Source organism: Bolinopsis microptera, chromosome 6 (genome assembly GCF_026151205.1).
Source record: "Bolinopsis microptera isolate Bmic1 chromosome 6, MBARI_Bmic_1.0, whole genome shotgun sequence".
Classification (NCBI taxonomy): Eukaryota; Metazoa; Ctenophora; class Tentaculata; order Lobata; family Bolinopsidae; genus Bolinopsis; species Bolinopsis microptera.
The window spans coordinates 9,753,311-9,769,056 of NC_087077.1; the positions used below are offsets into that span (position 1 = coordinate 9,753,311).

At 37.7% G+C, this 15,746-nt stretch overlaps 1 protein-coding gene across 3 annotated transcripts in view; it reads left to right on the forward strand.

The window, feature by feature from the left end:
* LOC134816958 (uncharacterized) overlaps window positions 1-15,746 on the forward strand; it is an 18,410-nt gene continuing 2,664 nt past the window's right edge. The window contains exons 1-13 of one of the 3 annotated variants that reach the window (XM_063826017.1): window positions 1-301; window positions 464-637; window positions 10,976-11,153; window positions 11,334-11,462; window positions 11,851-12,062; window positions 12,340-12,422; window positions 13,061-13,170; window positions 13,725-13,833; window positions 14,037-14,148; window positions 14,339-14,492; window positions 14,631-14,839; window positions 15,152-15,277; window positions 15,463-15,569. In XM_063826017.1, coding sequence (XP_063682087.1) covers window positions 13-301; window positions 464-637; window positions 10,976-11,153; window positions 11,334-11,462; window positions 11,851-12,062; window positions 12,340-12,422; window positions 13,061-13,170; window positions 13,725-13,833; window positions 14,037-14,148; window positions 14,339-14,492; window positions 14,631-14,839; window positions 15,152-15,277; window positions 15,463-15,569 — 1,992 coding nt within the window. In that variant the 5' untranslated portion in view covers window positions 1-12. Of the gene's footprint in view, window positions 302-463; window positions 638-3,981; window positions 4,729-9,969; window positions 10,650-10,975; window positions 11,154-11,333; window positions 11,463-11,850; window positions 12,063-12,339; window positions 12,423-13,060; window positions 13,171-13,724; window positions 13,834-14,036; window positions 14,149-14,338; window positions 14,493-14,630; window positions 14,840-15,151; window positions 15,278-15,462; window positions 15,570-15,746 lie in introns of those variants that run through there. The other 2 variants (XM_063826018.1, XM_063826016.1) reach the window with 2 other exon arrangements.

The window sequence follows — 15,746 nt, forward strand, 5'->3', positions numbered from 1 at the left end:
GAACATGTGATAATGTCAGACCCCCAACCCTACATGTCAGAATTCCAACCCTACATCCTATCAGAACCCAAATTCCCGGGCAACTGGAGACCTGCCACCAGAAGAGAATGTGCGACAACCACCCCAGCAAGAAGTACCCCCGTAAGAAGTATCCCCGAAAGATCGCGCTCCAATGGAACTCCCGTTGGGAGCGGTAGAAGAACTACAGTTTGTAGAGCACAGCCAGTAGTGAAGCCGGAGAAGAGGACGTGGAAGGCTGTATCCCAAGCGGCGGTCATCCAGGCTAGAACGGAGAAGAAGTGTGGGTATTTCCTGGTTTTATTAATTACATTTTGTTTTGATTGTGTAAGATATGTGTCTAGAATACATAATGATAAACAGATACATAATGATAAGCAAATCATGGCGACAAAATATAATAATGTTGAGCAAGGTTCATTAAGGCTGAGCAAATTGATTGCAGCCAGAAGAGAATCCGAAACAAGTACCCCAGCAAGGCCCCGCCCCAATGGGATCCCCGTTGGGAGTGTGAAGAGGACTACAGTGTGTGGAGCACAGCCAGCAGTGGGGCTGGAAAAGAAATCGTGGAAGGCTGTGACTCAGAAGATGGTCGTCGAGGCTAGAACGGAGAAAAAATGTGGGTATTTCCTCGTTTTAGTGATTAAATGTTGTTAATATATAGTTTGTTTTGACTTTTTGATTGTGTAAGATATGTGTCTAGAATATGTCATAATGATTATGATACGTTCAAACAAATTCTGCTGAGCAAGGTTCATTTAAGGCGGAGCAAATTGATTGAAATTGATTGCAAATTGATTGCAAATTGATTGCAAATTGATTGCAAATTGATTGCAAATTGATTGCAAATTGATTACAAATTGATTGCAAATTGATTGCAAATTGATTGCAAATTGATTGCAAATTGATTGCAAATTGATTGCAAATTGATTGCAAATTGATTGCAAATTGATTGCAAATTGATTGCAAATTGATTGCTAATTAATTGCAAATTGATTGCAATGATTTCTGTGGAAATCATTCCGCCATGAACTTTTACTCCGGCGCCCATTACCAATATACTTACAGCGCGGCGTCCTGCCCTATTATCTCAATTCTAATAATCTCACATGTCCAAGATTGTATACCCAAGACTGAGCTCTAGTATTTCTTGTCCCACATTATTGTGTCCGTGATCCCCAGGGCCGAGTGCTTTAGTGACTTCGGGCTCACGACAACGGGTCTTGGCAACCATTGGTGTTGATCACGCGTGGGAGCTTAGCAGAGATTACAGTGGTAACTCTGCTAAGCTGGGTGATAGGAGAAGTTAATAACACGAGTTCCCTGGTGGTCTGTGTCCTAGGGCTAGGCCAGAGATAACTGGAACTAAAAGTAAAAGCCTGGGGCAAGATGTCCTGGGGCAAGACGTCCTGGGGCAAAACGTCCTGGGGATTCATGGTCTACAGTTACCCAATTTTACAATCGATGAACCTATAATTGACAATTAATCCAGTATGGAGTTGATTTCTCTTCAGACGTTTTCTAGTTGGCTTGATGCCAAATTAGTTGCGAAGTTGTCGTACATCGGTACAATTAATCTTCGAACAAAATTTTAATAATTTTCAATGTTTAAAAGTTTAGGTGGATAAGTCGCTACGAATCTCACCAATGTTAGTTTTCGAAATTATACATCATATAATTATAAAATTATGCCAACAGTACCAAACATTGGCACCAAGTGGCATTTGGCAAGTAATACATCTAATTTTTTCTGTTACATTGTAATAGAATAAATGGTTGTAACATACAACCATTTATTCTATACGGAAATATTACCCGCGGTAGAATACTACCCGACTTAGTACTTTTATATTTCTTCTTCTTCTTGTGTACAGATGAAACTTAAGAGTTTCGGCAAACCGAAATCTTCAAAGCTGATGCTGATCATCAGTTCCGAGTTAAGTGCTAATTACTAATTACTAATGATCAACATCAGATGTGGTGACAGATTCTGCCGTGAAACGTTTTGTCTGAGCTCACTTCAGTTTCGTTCGTATTCAGTACAGCTTGCTTTAAAGGTTAGAGCACTCTGCATAACACAACAAAGTAGTGGTACGTCGTTACGTCATAGCTCCTTTTGGTTATTCTCGCTATCTGTTGTTTTCAGATGAAAATTCTTCCAAACTTTGATTTGTTTCTTTGATATCTGAAAGTTTTGATCAGCGGTATTTAGAAAACGTCCGAACAGTGGTTTAACCAAATTTAAAACAAAAGATGTTGCTGATTCGATAAACTTCAGAGATGGTTTATTGCTCCAGGCATCTTCGCTAACTTGGAAGATAAAAGTCCTGCCTCCGGATAGACAAATGGGATGAACGTTCAATCATTTGTGAACAAATAATAACCAAACATGTGAACCATTGATCGAATAGATGGTGGTTTCTGAAAAGCTTTTTTATTTAACTATGAATGGACGTGTGTTTATTATAACCTTTTGTGATTCGAGCTTGTTGACCTTTGCACCTACAATCATTTTCCGAGGCAGAATATAAGTAACTTGTGCCGGGACTTTTCGCAAACTCTTGGATTAACTTACCCAGTCATTTATAACGACCATATGTTTGGGAGCAAACATTAACTCTCAATGTGTTCGGCTACAATCTTCTGATAGGGTGTAGATATTGGTCGTGAATCAGTTTGTATTCTGTTAGTAGAATGGGCTTCCGGCTTGTTTAAATAATATCTTATTACCGATTCTAAATAGCTATCACAGATTGTGCACTATTATAGCTTCAGTGAAACTCTCATAACGGTTTAAAATTTACTTCGAACATACTTAAATATTATCCAATATTTACCATTAAGTAATTAAGCAGTTAGTACCATATGTGGTGTCTGACTATCACTAATGCCCTTACATTGTTAGATTTTTTAAAATATAAAATTAGAGTCTAACTCTTTTTCCTAATTCAATAATATACCTTATTTTGTGTGCGGTCACGCACACAAATTTCCGGTATATTTTCCAATTTTACTTCACAGCACATGACTTCACACCAAAAACAGTTTTACATTCGTTTATGTGTTCATGGAAAGTGTTGATTCAACATAAATTTATTTTAGATCACAAATTGACACATTTGACCATGTTTTCATATTGAGTGTAACTTTTATGAAATTTTCTACCGTTGCCTTCCTTTGCAATTGTAAAGTTGTAATACTCCTTATTATATATGACATTTTTTTTAATATTTTTATAGTTTTATATAGAGCAGCTTGCCACTTATATTAGGTCCAGGATCATTATAAAACATAACGCCGGACTTCTAGGCAATGTGCTTATGGTTGTGGGACACACTCAACTAGGAAAGGTTGAGAAACCTGAAAACTCCCTAAAGAGATATCAACAGAGTGTGAGCCACTGCCTGACTAACCTGTGATTAGAGTTTGCCCGACTCTATGATTGTGGCAGACAGTATCTTCTGAGTTGTTGAGATTCTGAGTATCCTTTGTCCGTGGTGCTGGCAAGGAGCTTGGATCAATAAAGAATCCATCATGGTAATCAATAATCATTGATTGATCGTCAAATTATCTTTAATTATGAATCGGATATTGCCTTAGCTGTTACGAACATTATATTAATAGAAGGATTATATTCAGCACTACTTATACCGTCTTCCGATAATTGTCACGGAATTATATAATTCTGTAATTCATACAAAATTCATTCATTTTCAATTTTCGCATTAACGTGGTGGTCCGATTTGTACGTGCTAGGTTGGTGCCACTACTAATTCTACTAGCCAATTTCCCACCATTAGCGAGCCTCAAATTAAACAAATTCTTTCCTGTTTCTTCATGACTTATCAATTTTTCTGTCATTCTTGTCTGCAGTCTGACAGTTCACAGTGTCGAGCGTCTCAAGGTGAGCACTGCTTGGAGTAATTTCCTAGGATTTGTTTGAGCTTTTTCGGACCATCATTTATTCGAGACATCCTCAATTGCTTTGTTAACGTGTGGATATCATTTTGTAGAGGTTCGGCGAAACGGCACAAAACTGTGAGCTTAGCTTTGTTTGTCATTGTCCATTGATTACACATTGTTTTTCATTTTATTAGCACATTTTTGCTGCAAAAATTGGTTACTTTTTGTCTATGAATAGCGAATTATTTGTTCACTATTGCAAGCTGCATTAAAAATTAATAAAGTTATATTCGTACTCTTATAATTGCATTTCATTATCTTTGCTGGCTGCATAATAATTCGGGACTGTGATCATTAACAACTTAATTGCTGCACAGAAATGTTCATTATTTTCTGTTTATAAATTCACTAAACCACTTAATAACTGTTTTTGATCATTAGCTAACACAATTATTCATTTTACCAACATTCCTAATGATATATACATAATTTATAACTCAATCATTAAGTTAACGATTAATAGCTTCTCTCCGATGGACTGCTAATAAGCCGCTGAGCTGTGATGTCCAAACATAAACCTTTAACTAAACCTACAGCTGGCACCATCACACATTATGCAGCGGAAATATTCCGACTCCGCTACCCCGACCCCTCTCCGACCAAACCTCTTAAACCTCGACTTCTTAAACCTCGACTCTATTAACGAGACGAAAGTGAGCGCCGCCACGTCCGTACCCACCTCTCCTAACCAGAATGGGGGAGGTCTGGGAGTTCTCAATCTCAAGACACGCCGACAATCCACCTTCAGTAAGTTAGTGTGAAACTGCTGGGTGGTTATCCTTGTTTTTGTGAAGTTTTATGGTTCTTTTATGCCTGGTAACTGTTCACATAAAACTGTACACTACAGAGATAAAATGTTTGATATTTTTTGTCATGGTCTAATACCTTGTAAATAAACAGTCGTAAATTTATATTAATTAATTGGTTCTCTAATAAATGAAATTTGCAATGAAACACAGCCAATAAAGCAATAACAAATTAAATAATGCGCGCAATTAAGTTGGGGATATTAACACAACGTTAATTATTGGTACGGTGTCTCGTCCCACCGTAGCAGTACCACCGATCGACTCACCGTTTGCTAGACATTTCTGTCGCACTTATCTTCGTCGAAGTGCGCCCTCCGGAGTAATTTCAACCATCGCACAGTTCTGATTCCAAAGGTTTTGAAGATCTCCGGACATGAGCCGGAGCGACTCTTTGTTCAGTAAGTTCAAATGTTTTTGGGCTGTGATTATTGATGGGATAAACGGAAATTTCATTCCATATTTTAGCAAAATGCTAAGAATTATAACAATTTGAACGATACTCGCTTGAGTTGCTTAATTATTGCTCCCACGTCGTTTAATGAACTAAAGACCAAACGGCGAACAACATTCCTGCTGGAATTATGTCCTCGCTAGTCACGTACGTGGAAATATTTCCACTTTCATCTGCCCAGCAACAGTACCATTGTATCAGCTTCATCTTTCTAGCTATTCAAAAAGCGTTTTGTTCAGTACTATAACTCTGAAACCACCTTGAAGTCCTGCATCTCCCCACATGAAGTATGAAGCTAGATGTCAAGGAAACGTTTAGTTTTAAATCTACAAATAACTACAATATGAACCTATGTTGTTATTGTTGTACCAGGGGCTCCTGCAGTTCCACACGCTTTGGTGAGGACAATTTACTTATTTACTATTTGGTAGACAGTTATTACTATTAGTGGTATAACTGTCTTCATATTTGAGCGTCTTTCATCTGCAGCTAGGTTTGGGACTGTTTTGGTCATATTAGTTATCAGTTTCGTAGATAAATAGAAATGCGCACCTTGCCAATACCCAGCTCCCTGAACCCTGATCAGAAAGATGAGCCACCAGTCAGACCAGCGGTACTCAAGACCGGAAGACAGTCAAAGTTCCGTAAGTTCGATGTGCAACAACTGGATGGTTGCTATTATTGTTAATGTTTATTGTTTTGTATTTATTTTTCCTCGATAAAAACCAACAGCTGGTTAATTCGCACTATTATACGCAGAGGAGATACTCCCACAACCCCAACTACCGACCAAACGTCTCAAACCTCAACTTGATAGTGTATTGCAGGTGTTACACGTGATTTAGTGAGCCCCGTTCTTGTGTGAGCACTTTACCATTTGATACAGATTCCTGGGTTTTAACTGTTAGGATATGTACGAGATTGCTTTATTCCAACTATGTCAACATTTTAAAGTTCGCAATTTTTTTCACGATGAGGCCTGCAATATGTAACCTTAAAACACTCAACGCGCTGCCCTTTAGCAACAACCTTGTTTTCTGAATTAAAATTCAATACTTTTATAAACTACTTTTGGTTGATACCAAAGAAAGGGCTTCAATTAAGACAACCCCATGACGAGCTATATTGAATGCTCCCAGCAGCATTTCCTTGTATAACTCTATTCTTTGTTAGTATTAGTACTAGTAATCGTAATCATTTAAGTTATTCCGACGTATTTGTTGACGTATTCCTATGTAACAACATAACACTTTGTAATTGACATGTTTCGACTTTCGTAGTTGTATGTTCTTCACCAAGCAATTTCCAATAGGTAATGAGTTAATTGATTCTGTTAAACTCGTTAACACGGTGTCCTTGCGTCTGTTTTTCTGCCAGCTTTCCATTTTTTATTATTAAGTTATTATATTTAAGTCACTCTAGACTTACAATTTCCAGTCTAACGGTAGCAATATCTCACATCTGTTTCTCAGATAATCAGTTTTGTTTAGTTTTCTCCATTTTATCACCAGAACTTCAGCCTCTGTTTGAACTTGGCCACCTGACCAGTGGTCTGATATAAAAGGGATGGCGGGGTCGTCACACGAGACGATAAGATGCATATTTCCCCTGGCACCCGGGTCACAGAACAGAAAAGAATCTGTACTTACGACTGGGAGTAGAACTCCTGGGTCACAAACCAGTAAATTATCATCACTATTCCCCCTGACACCGGCATCTGGCAAAAGTAAGTACAAGAAGCATGTCAGTATGTAATCAGTGGTTTTTTATGGCAATTAGGAACCGTTAACGGCCGTGCGTTATCGCGTTAAGTGTGCCTTCAGCCTTAAACGTGCCTTAACCGTCCGTTATGTGTCCTTCAACAGATTACCGAATAGCACTTCTTATTGTAAAACAGCTGAGTTCAAACGGATACCGGGTCTCGATACTGTCTGAATTGGATCCAAGTATCTCCCACCGGCTCTCAAAGCTGTAGTAAATGGAAGGAAAGTAGACATAAAGTACGATTACCAGTAGTAGCCGTCTACTTAAATAAGCATTTAATTATGTAGGCAGGTCTGTAGCGTTATGCTACTGCTAGCCTAACCACATGGATAATACATAGTGGCCCATAAGTCAGTGACCAGTACGTGCAAACGTTTGAGCTTATAACATAGCTATTTTTCATGTTGATCGAGACTCGTAACTTTGCAAATGGCATGGCATATACGTCTGTTAGTACTTATTCGAGGAAGTCTCAAACATGAAAAATAGCTATGTAACAAGCCAGAGCTCACTGAGCCACCCTGTACATTTAATATATTCATTATCTTTGTTCGAATAAGGGCCTTTAATTACACCATGCTATTATAATATTCTATTACTGTTATATTAGTTGATAACATGTAGGGACTACGGGTGGAAGATGAATAATTGAAATTCCAACAGCATCTTGTTCCCTTCATTGTGCTGATTCCGGGAAATGAACGATATCTCATTCTACAGAATGATGAGAGCGTAAACAGAATGCTTCCCGGAATCAGCACAATGAAGGGAACAAGATGCTGTTGGAATTTCAATTATTCATCTTCCACCCGTAGTCCCTAATAACATGTTTTATTTATCAATGATTCGAACGGTCCTGTCGATACTTACTCGCTCCTTCTTACAGCTTATAACTGCATCGAAATATATCATTATCAATCACAACTAAAGATATGTTTTATTCAAGATTTGGGAAATTTGGGGGTTAGGTTTGGCCACGATATGTTTAACGTATAATATTATTATTTGTTCCTGCAAGACCATCGACAAGTTCAACTCGGCCCGCGTCTTGGTAGGTTATAAACCTACAACGAAGTTCCACCATGCTGCTTATTATTGAGTTCCTTGTACCAGTTCCAGAACCTGCCTTCACTATTACAGTTAGAGTTGTCCGCCCTCGCTACCCCCGCAAAAAGCTTTTTTAAAGGACATTAAAAACATTTTAGATTTTTTTGTCAACTTGAATGGTCAAAGTCGCCTTAGCACTGGGCAAAAAATAAATTTGAGACATGGCTTGAAACCGTAAGCTTTCTTTACTCGACTTTCGATGACATCACCTTCAACCGGTTAAGCTAAGTTGAACTATTTTATGGAGCGATTTCTGTGTGATGTAGTATATGAAACGCCTCGCGCTTAAAATGTTAAATTAAAATAACCCGTTGTGCTATAAGTATAAGTATAACGCACGTACGTCGGGAATATTTTCAAAACAATCCCTCGTGCTAAGCAATTTGGATTATTATCAATTATCCACTTATCCCGTGCACTGCGAGATAAGCTGAAATATTATAATCCCTGTGCGTGCCGGCATTATCTGTGCTTTAAATTCAGAAACATTTTACATTAATCTAGTGCTATAACTCATTTGTACTTTATTACATTTTTTTGGAGACATATTTGATTGAAAACATAATATTTTAGATTTGGTTTATGGAGACGCTAAACTTAATACTTTATAGAGACATAAAACGTCAAATTTTTAAAAAGGTGTAATCAACATACATTGAAATTCTAATTATAGTTATACTTACACATTTACATTTACAACCAAATAAATCAAAGTCTAAATCAAACCTGATACAGATTGTCAGTTATAAATACTATAAATACAATTCAAGACCTCTTCTTCATTAGTTTTAGTCCGTTTACAGACAATAATAGGGCTTCTGACTTCTGAGGGGATGATGCTCAGAAAATGCTCACTTTAAACTGCAGGTCTTGGAGAAATAAAAGGGGTTCTAGATTCTTCCCGCTATACTTTCTCAGGCCGTATCGTGGCCGTACAGAGGCCATATAGAGGCCGTTAATTATAGGGCGTATCGTGACCAAACCTAATCTCCCAATTTCCCAAGATTTGATACCGACTTGAATTGAAAACGGTATAATTACACCCTAAAGTGGCGCGCCATTTCACTTGATTACGTGCACGTTGCCTGCATGCGGCACTGTACGTCAAATCACCACATATCATCCAAATTACACAAGCTGCCATCCCATTGGCATTACTAGTTACATAGTAGGTACACGGTGTAATACGTAGTAACGGCTATTTTTGCCCAAGAGTAAGAATACTTGTTGTTACAATGAGAGAGCTAATAATTTATAAAATAGCAGAAAAAAATGTCAAAATGTAGCAGGAAAAGCGGCAAAAACGAGTTTGCCATTTTTCTTTTGTTCAAATTACGGGAAAAACGAGCCGTTTAGCTGTCTAAACAGACATAATTATCAACTGTGGTGATTGCAAAAGCACTGGGTTGTCGTTAAATGCTTTGCTCCGCAGTTGATTACAGATAGTTTGCTGTCGGTTTACAAGAGTTATATCCTATTTAAAGAAAATTATTTAATCGACCATTACAACCATTTTTCAGTCTACTGGGAAAATCCCTGCTTTTGATATATTATTGACGTCTATTTGAGTTGCCTTACTCTCGTTATTTTAACTAATGTTTTCTACTTTCGATTTGTAATCAACGTCATCTGTTATGATTATAGTTTTAATTTTGTGTACCTTCCTCTACCACTTATTACGGTCTATGATCTTTAATATTTGTCACCTTTGCGGCATTGCATCATTATATTTTAGTATTTTGATTAACCGTTTGCACTAACTGGTTATGTAATGTTGTCATGGTGCAGCACAATTTCCAAATTATTTAAATATTAAATTCTATTGTGGTTGTAAGGTGGAGTAACACGGAGTTAATTCGAGAAATTAGTTTTTTTTCTCGGGTGATATCACCGGGTGAAATTATTATTTTGGGAGTTTATTCCAAAATTTTGGCGAATAACTTCATTTCTTGTTATGTGTTTGTTCTCCGTAGTAACAAATTGCAACTGTTCCGACCACTACGGAAGTGACACAGAAGATCTCTCCCTGCGGATGAGTGATAACGGACGATCTGTTTCTAAGACTACGGGAAATGGAAATTATGGGAAAAGTTACAGAAGGACCTCTACATTTCGCCGTTTGGTTGAAAACTCCGCCTTGGGACTTGGTACTACCACCCCTTTGACGATCACTGAAGTATCTGTATCTGACGGAAATACTTGTCCGATTCCTGAAGTTGGTACTGTGGCTCAGGGGAACTCATCAACTAGTCACGTGACCATACCTGCAAGTCACGTGACCATACCAACAAATCAAACTCAAATGACCAAGATCAGCGAACAAGGAAGCAAAACTGAGGATCCGTTATCAATGAAAGGCGTACTTCGTAAAACAAGAAAGTTGACAGTGACAGAAGTAGACAAGCCGTCTGTTGCTAAACTGGATCTGAGAAAGGCTAGTTTGAACTTGAATCAAAGGTCTGCTGCAGCTCAAAGCAACTGGAGGAGTTTAGCCGATACAACAATCCCGTCGAAGCCAACGCGTACTCCAAGTCTTTGTAAGAGATATATTATACGGCATGTATATTGTATATTGTACATGCTGCTGTCGAGCCGTACACTATTGTTAACTGTACAGTAAAAGAGTAAAAATAAGTTTTTACTCTTTGTGACCAACTCTAAAATCGCCAATGGGATCCCGATCAGGGATTTAAAGTTTCGTGTAAACATGTCAGAAAGTTAGAAGACCACCCGTATAAATTGAAATCTGTTGCCAAATTACTGTAACAGTACTCTGTAACGGTGTTTCTTTTCGGCAGTTCTTTAAGGAAATTATCATCATCAAAAATACTGCCTGGATTTTAACATATTCATTCTATTTCAGGGTCAGCCCTGGACCTAGGAGACTTGATAAAGAACACGGTGCAGAAAGCGATGGTTCAGAAAAACGGGAAGGGGTTTTTACAATTAATTTATCGGAACAATCTTACTCAGAAGAACGATTTATTGCAGCTTATCAACGATAAGATTATAGAATCTGGACAAGTTTTGGGTTCCTATAAGTAAGTAGAATATATCATTCGATTAAAATGGCCGTGCAAATCTGTTTCACTCGACAATTTCAGTCCCTCAAAATATCTTGGCAATTAATTTTGATTCCTTTACGTTAAAAACATTACACGTTCCTTAAAAATCAGACAAATATAATCCTCCTTTTATATAATCACCCTTTCACAATACAGGCAAATAGAAATATCAGACGAAGAGTTGACACCACATCTCAAATCAGAAGATTTGAACAACACGGACGCCAGAGGACAGACAGCGCTACATTTAGCAGCTCAGTACTGCTCAAAAAGTGTCCTAAACAAGTCAGTTTTCTTGATAAATTTTATTCTAAATCGCCTACCTATGTCCAGTAGATATTATGGCCCTAAAGAAGACAGTATCTTACTTAATGCCAATATGCAATCTTCGTTATGTGACTATCTTTTGAGATCTAAGATTGATCGATTCCAAACTATCAAAGAGTGTTCTCAATAAGTCAGTTTTACTGTCGAAAATTTGTATCTAGACCACTTACCAATGCCCAAGAGAAATTATTGTTATGAAATCGAATTCTACCATCCACAAATAGAGAATTACCAATAGAAAACCCACCAACGACATGCTAAATGCTTATTACCGTCTAAATTCTGGACTCAAGTATTGTCATGTTCGATTTGATTACAGACTACCCACACTCATCATCGTCTTCAGGATGTTGGCATCAGGATCAGACCCTTTAAAGCGAGACATTGACGGTCTAACCCCGTCTCACTTTGCTGCAATAGCCGGTAACGTGGAGACGTTTGGCGAGTTGCCAAAAGCCTGTCATACCATGGTGGACAGTGTTGGGTGCCGGATGCCCATACACTATGCTGCTATCTGTGGGAAGATGGACATCATGGACATGCTCATCTCTTATGCTAGTTAGTCTAGCATCTAATGTTTACGTGTGGGCGGGTCAAAATTGTGATTTGATATATCTGCTGACTAATGCTAATGCACTGTCTATCCTGATACAGTCATACTAAATAGCTTGAATGCCGGAACCCTGTGCTAGATTCTATAATTGATATTGTAATCTAACTTTCGGTCAAATTTTCAAATCAAATCATGTTTTGGTCATCCCCACAAGAAAATTACCGAAATTTCCGGTCCAGTCATTTCCTTATCCCCACAATAATCCTAAAAGGAACATTCCAGACCAACATATCGACACAGAAGACGGCTACGGAAGCACACCCCTTGTACTCGCTGCAATGTACGGGCATCCTACCGTTGCCGAGGTGAGGGAATATAGGTGGCAGACCACACCTTATTTAGGAATCATTGGTGGAGTGGTTAATGACCGTTCAGAACCTGGTTCTGAACGTTTTACTCCTATTTAAGTATTTACCAATATATATTTTGTAATGATCATTTAAATGGTCGTTCGTCCAGGTTTTTTGTCTGTGTTCGGATAGTTACAGTGTTTTTCCATCGTCCAATGTCTCTGCATAAGCAGTAACTTCGGTAAACTTGGCATTCGCCGTTTTTAATAATGGTTGTCATTGACATCTTTAAAAATCGAACATACTTTCGACCTATTTTACAAAAACCTTTTTCGTCTACAAAATATAGTTATTAAATGATGATCATTTAAATGGTCGTTCGTCCAGGTTTTTTGTCTGTGTTCGGATAGTTACAGTGTTTTTTCCATCGTCCATTGTCTCTGCATAAGCAGTAACTTCTGTAAACTTGACATTCGCCATTTTTAATAATGGTTGTCATTGACATCTTTAAAAATCGAACATACTTTCGACCTATTTTACAAAAACCTTTTTCGTCTACAAAATATAATTATTAAATGTTTCTAAAAACTTTTTATAACTGTTTTTCCAATGTCTATAATTGTTATAATTATTTGATTGAAATATATTTGCAGGAATTGATAGTGAGAGGAGCCAGCGGAGACGTGCTCAACAGGAACCAAATACCAGCAGTCACTGTTGTTAACCAGTTCTACGACAAACTTGGGGAGTTGATGCTCGACAGGTTAGTTCTAATTAATTTATCAAAATTAACTTAATTGATTCATCACATTGACAATCATTTCAAATGACACAAAATTTCTCTTCCAATTGTGTAAAATTAGTAAATTACCGAGTTACGATTTGGCATCATTGATTGAAGTGTTTCTGCACAATAATCAGTCGTATAACCTTCATTTATTTGCCACGCTGAAAATAAGAAATAACCATTGTATTTGTACGTGCTACGTTTAGCTAAATTGTATGTTATGACCAACTGCCAACGTTAGAAATTTGTTGGTTACATCACTAATTAGTTTCATGCCACTTCCACTGCCAGTTATTTTAACTGAAACCTGGCTGCTCTCTCTACAAGATATGGCTTCCACAGACACACTAATCTGCTATATTCACCCAAATAAGCTTACTTAATAGAATTGTTTGTTTCTATTATTAGAAAGGTTTATTTATGTTTTCAAACTGATGAAAATAAACCAAAGCTTTGTCACGCTTCAAGAAGAATGATTCAATTTATCAAAATCTCCATTACGATAAAAAATAACGCCAAGCTTCACCTAGGTACAAGAAATATGACGAATACTCAAACTCTATAACTGTTAACTTGGAGCCACTAGTAAAGAGAGACATTAATGCTGGAAACTCCAAAGAACAATATTCGTTTTATCAGGTAAAAGCACTGTCTTATTTCCAATGACGAAAACGATGTATTACCCTGTATATTCAGTTCTTGATTCCTTCTATAAGAAACAGTTCCAAAATTAGCCACAAGAGTTTAATCTTATCTCCAAAATCTAACACAATCCTATAGTTTCTGATTGAATTGTTTGTTTTAATCCTCCAATTTCTGATGGCCGTGTCTGTTCTCCGCAGGTGATGATCAGCACAGCTAGTAACGACTCCACCAACCACCCTGTCATCAGAGAACTGACTGATAAAAAGTGGAACCTGTACGCTCAGAGACGCTTCATCTTACAGCTCATAGGTGGGAGTTTCAGTTACTTTGATTGTAGAGCTCATTGGTTTATGTTACTTAAATAATTAATAGCGGGTTCAAATATGATATGTGTTTATCCAATATCCATCATAATTGAGCAACGGAATTCCTCTTTCGAATGAACTCGCTAATTCTAAAGCTTTATTTTAAAAATATCTCTCTGACCCTCTATTTTCAGTTCTAGCGATGTTCAACATATTTTGGACCTCAATCTACGTGTGGCCCCACACTCACGGCTCAGACAAGCATCTCCGGATCATGGGGATGGTCATCATGTTCATCGGGGGTTTTAGCATCTTCGCCCATATCATTGTGAACGCTTACATTGTCATGTTAGTTTTACTTTCATTGTTCTTTTTTGAGAATATTTTTGAGCTGTGAATTGGGCCGGATTTGTCAGACTACAACCTCATTTTTAATATATGTTCACCAATTTAAGAGTTAACAAAAGATAAAATAATTATTTTCAGCAAGAAGAAGATGTTAAATAATTATCTCACAAAGATAATAAACCAAGCGTACGAGTTTGAGAAAGCAGCAAAACACCCTTTAACAGAATCCTCTTTCAAACACGTTAAAACAGAAAACAAAAAACTAATGAAGAGGAGATCGTTTGTGTCTACGCTGGTGATATTTGGAGTAAAGTGCCTCATTGATAGCTTGTGGATGACGTTTTTAGGTAAAGAAAATAATTTATGTTGTTAAAAATAAAGGTATTAGATGGTCTATAAATCTAGATTTTAAATACGGACAGAGCCGTATAGTAGTCTTAGAAAGTACCATAAACCATGAGTCATGATCGATATAGCTGGAGTGTCGAATTGTAATGACCACGATTTTGAAATTTAGATTTATCGATAATTTAGACAGACCATTATTTAATTTCGCTATTAACGAACAGCTAAGTATTATGGGCGATTATACCGAAAATTTATAATTTCGCAATGTAAAAATTGATATTAGAATGTTAATTCACGTGTATTTGCCACAGGTATGAGGGTAAACGCGTTTCTACAAGGAGACGCAGACCATCACGACGAAGGAGAAGGAGGTGAAGGGAATGAAACAGAACCTGAAGCTGACAATTATTTGAGCGAGACTTCTATGTACCTCATCGGTAAGTTCCATTCATGAGACATTCAAATTTATGTTACAAAATAATTGGAATCTGCTCTCTTCTGTTAAACTTACTTACTAATACATCAGCTGGATAAGCTAGATTTACCTTTACTTCTGGTTTGCACCTGTAAGTATGTCTTATCACTCGTGCCGTGATGACTAATCCTGATCTCCTCCCCCCAGTAAGCGACATCGCGGTATCGATCCTCCTGATAATGATCTGGATCCAGCTGTTTGCAGCGTGCTCCATCTCCAAGAGTGTGGGGAGATTTGTCGTCTTCACGCGCGAGGTGGCTGGTATATGTTCAGTGTTTTGATTCAGGGTACATGTTCAGCAATCAGAAGCAGGGGTCTTGGTATCTAAGGGAGATTTGATCTGGGCTTCTTGATAAGCTTCATGTTTAGCAGTTGGCAAGATGCCAGGGTTGTTGATTCAGCAGGGTCCTTAATTATAGCAACCTGTCACG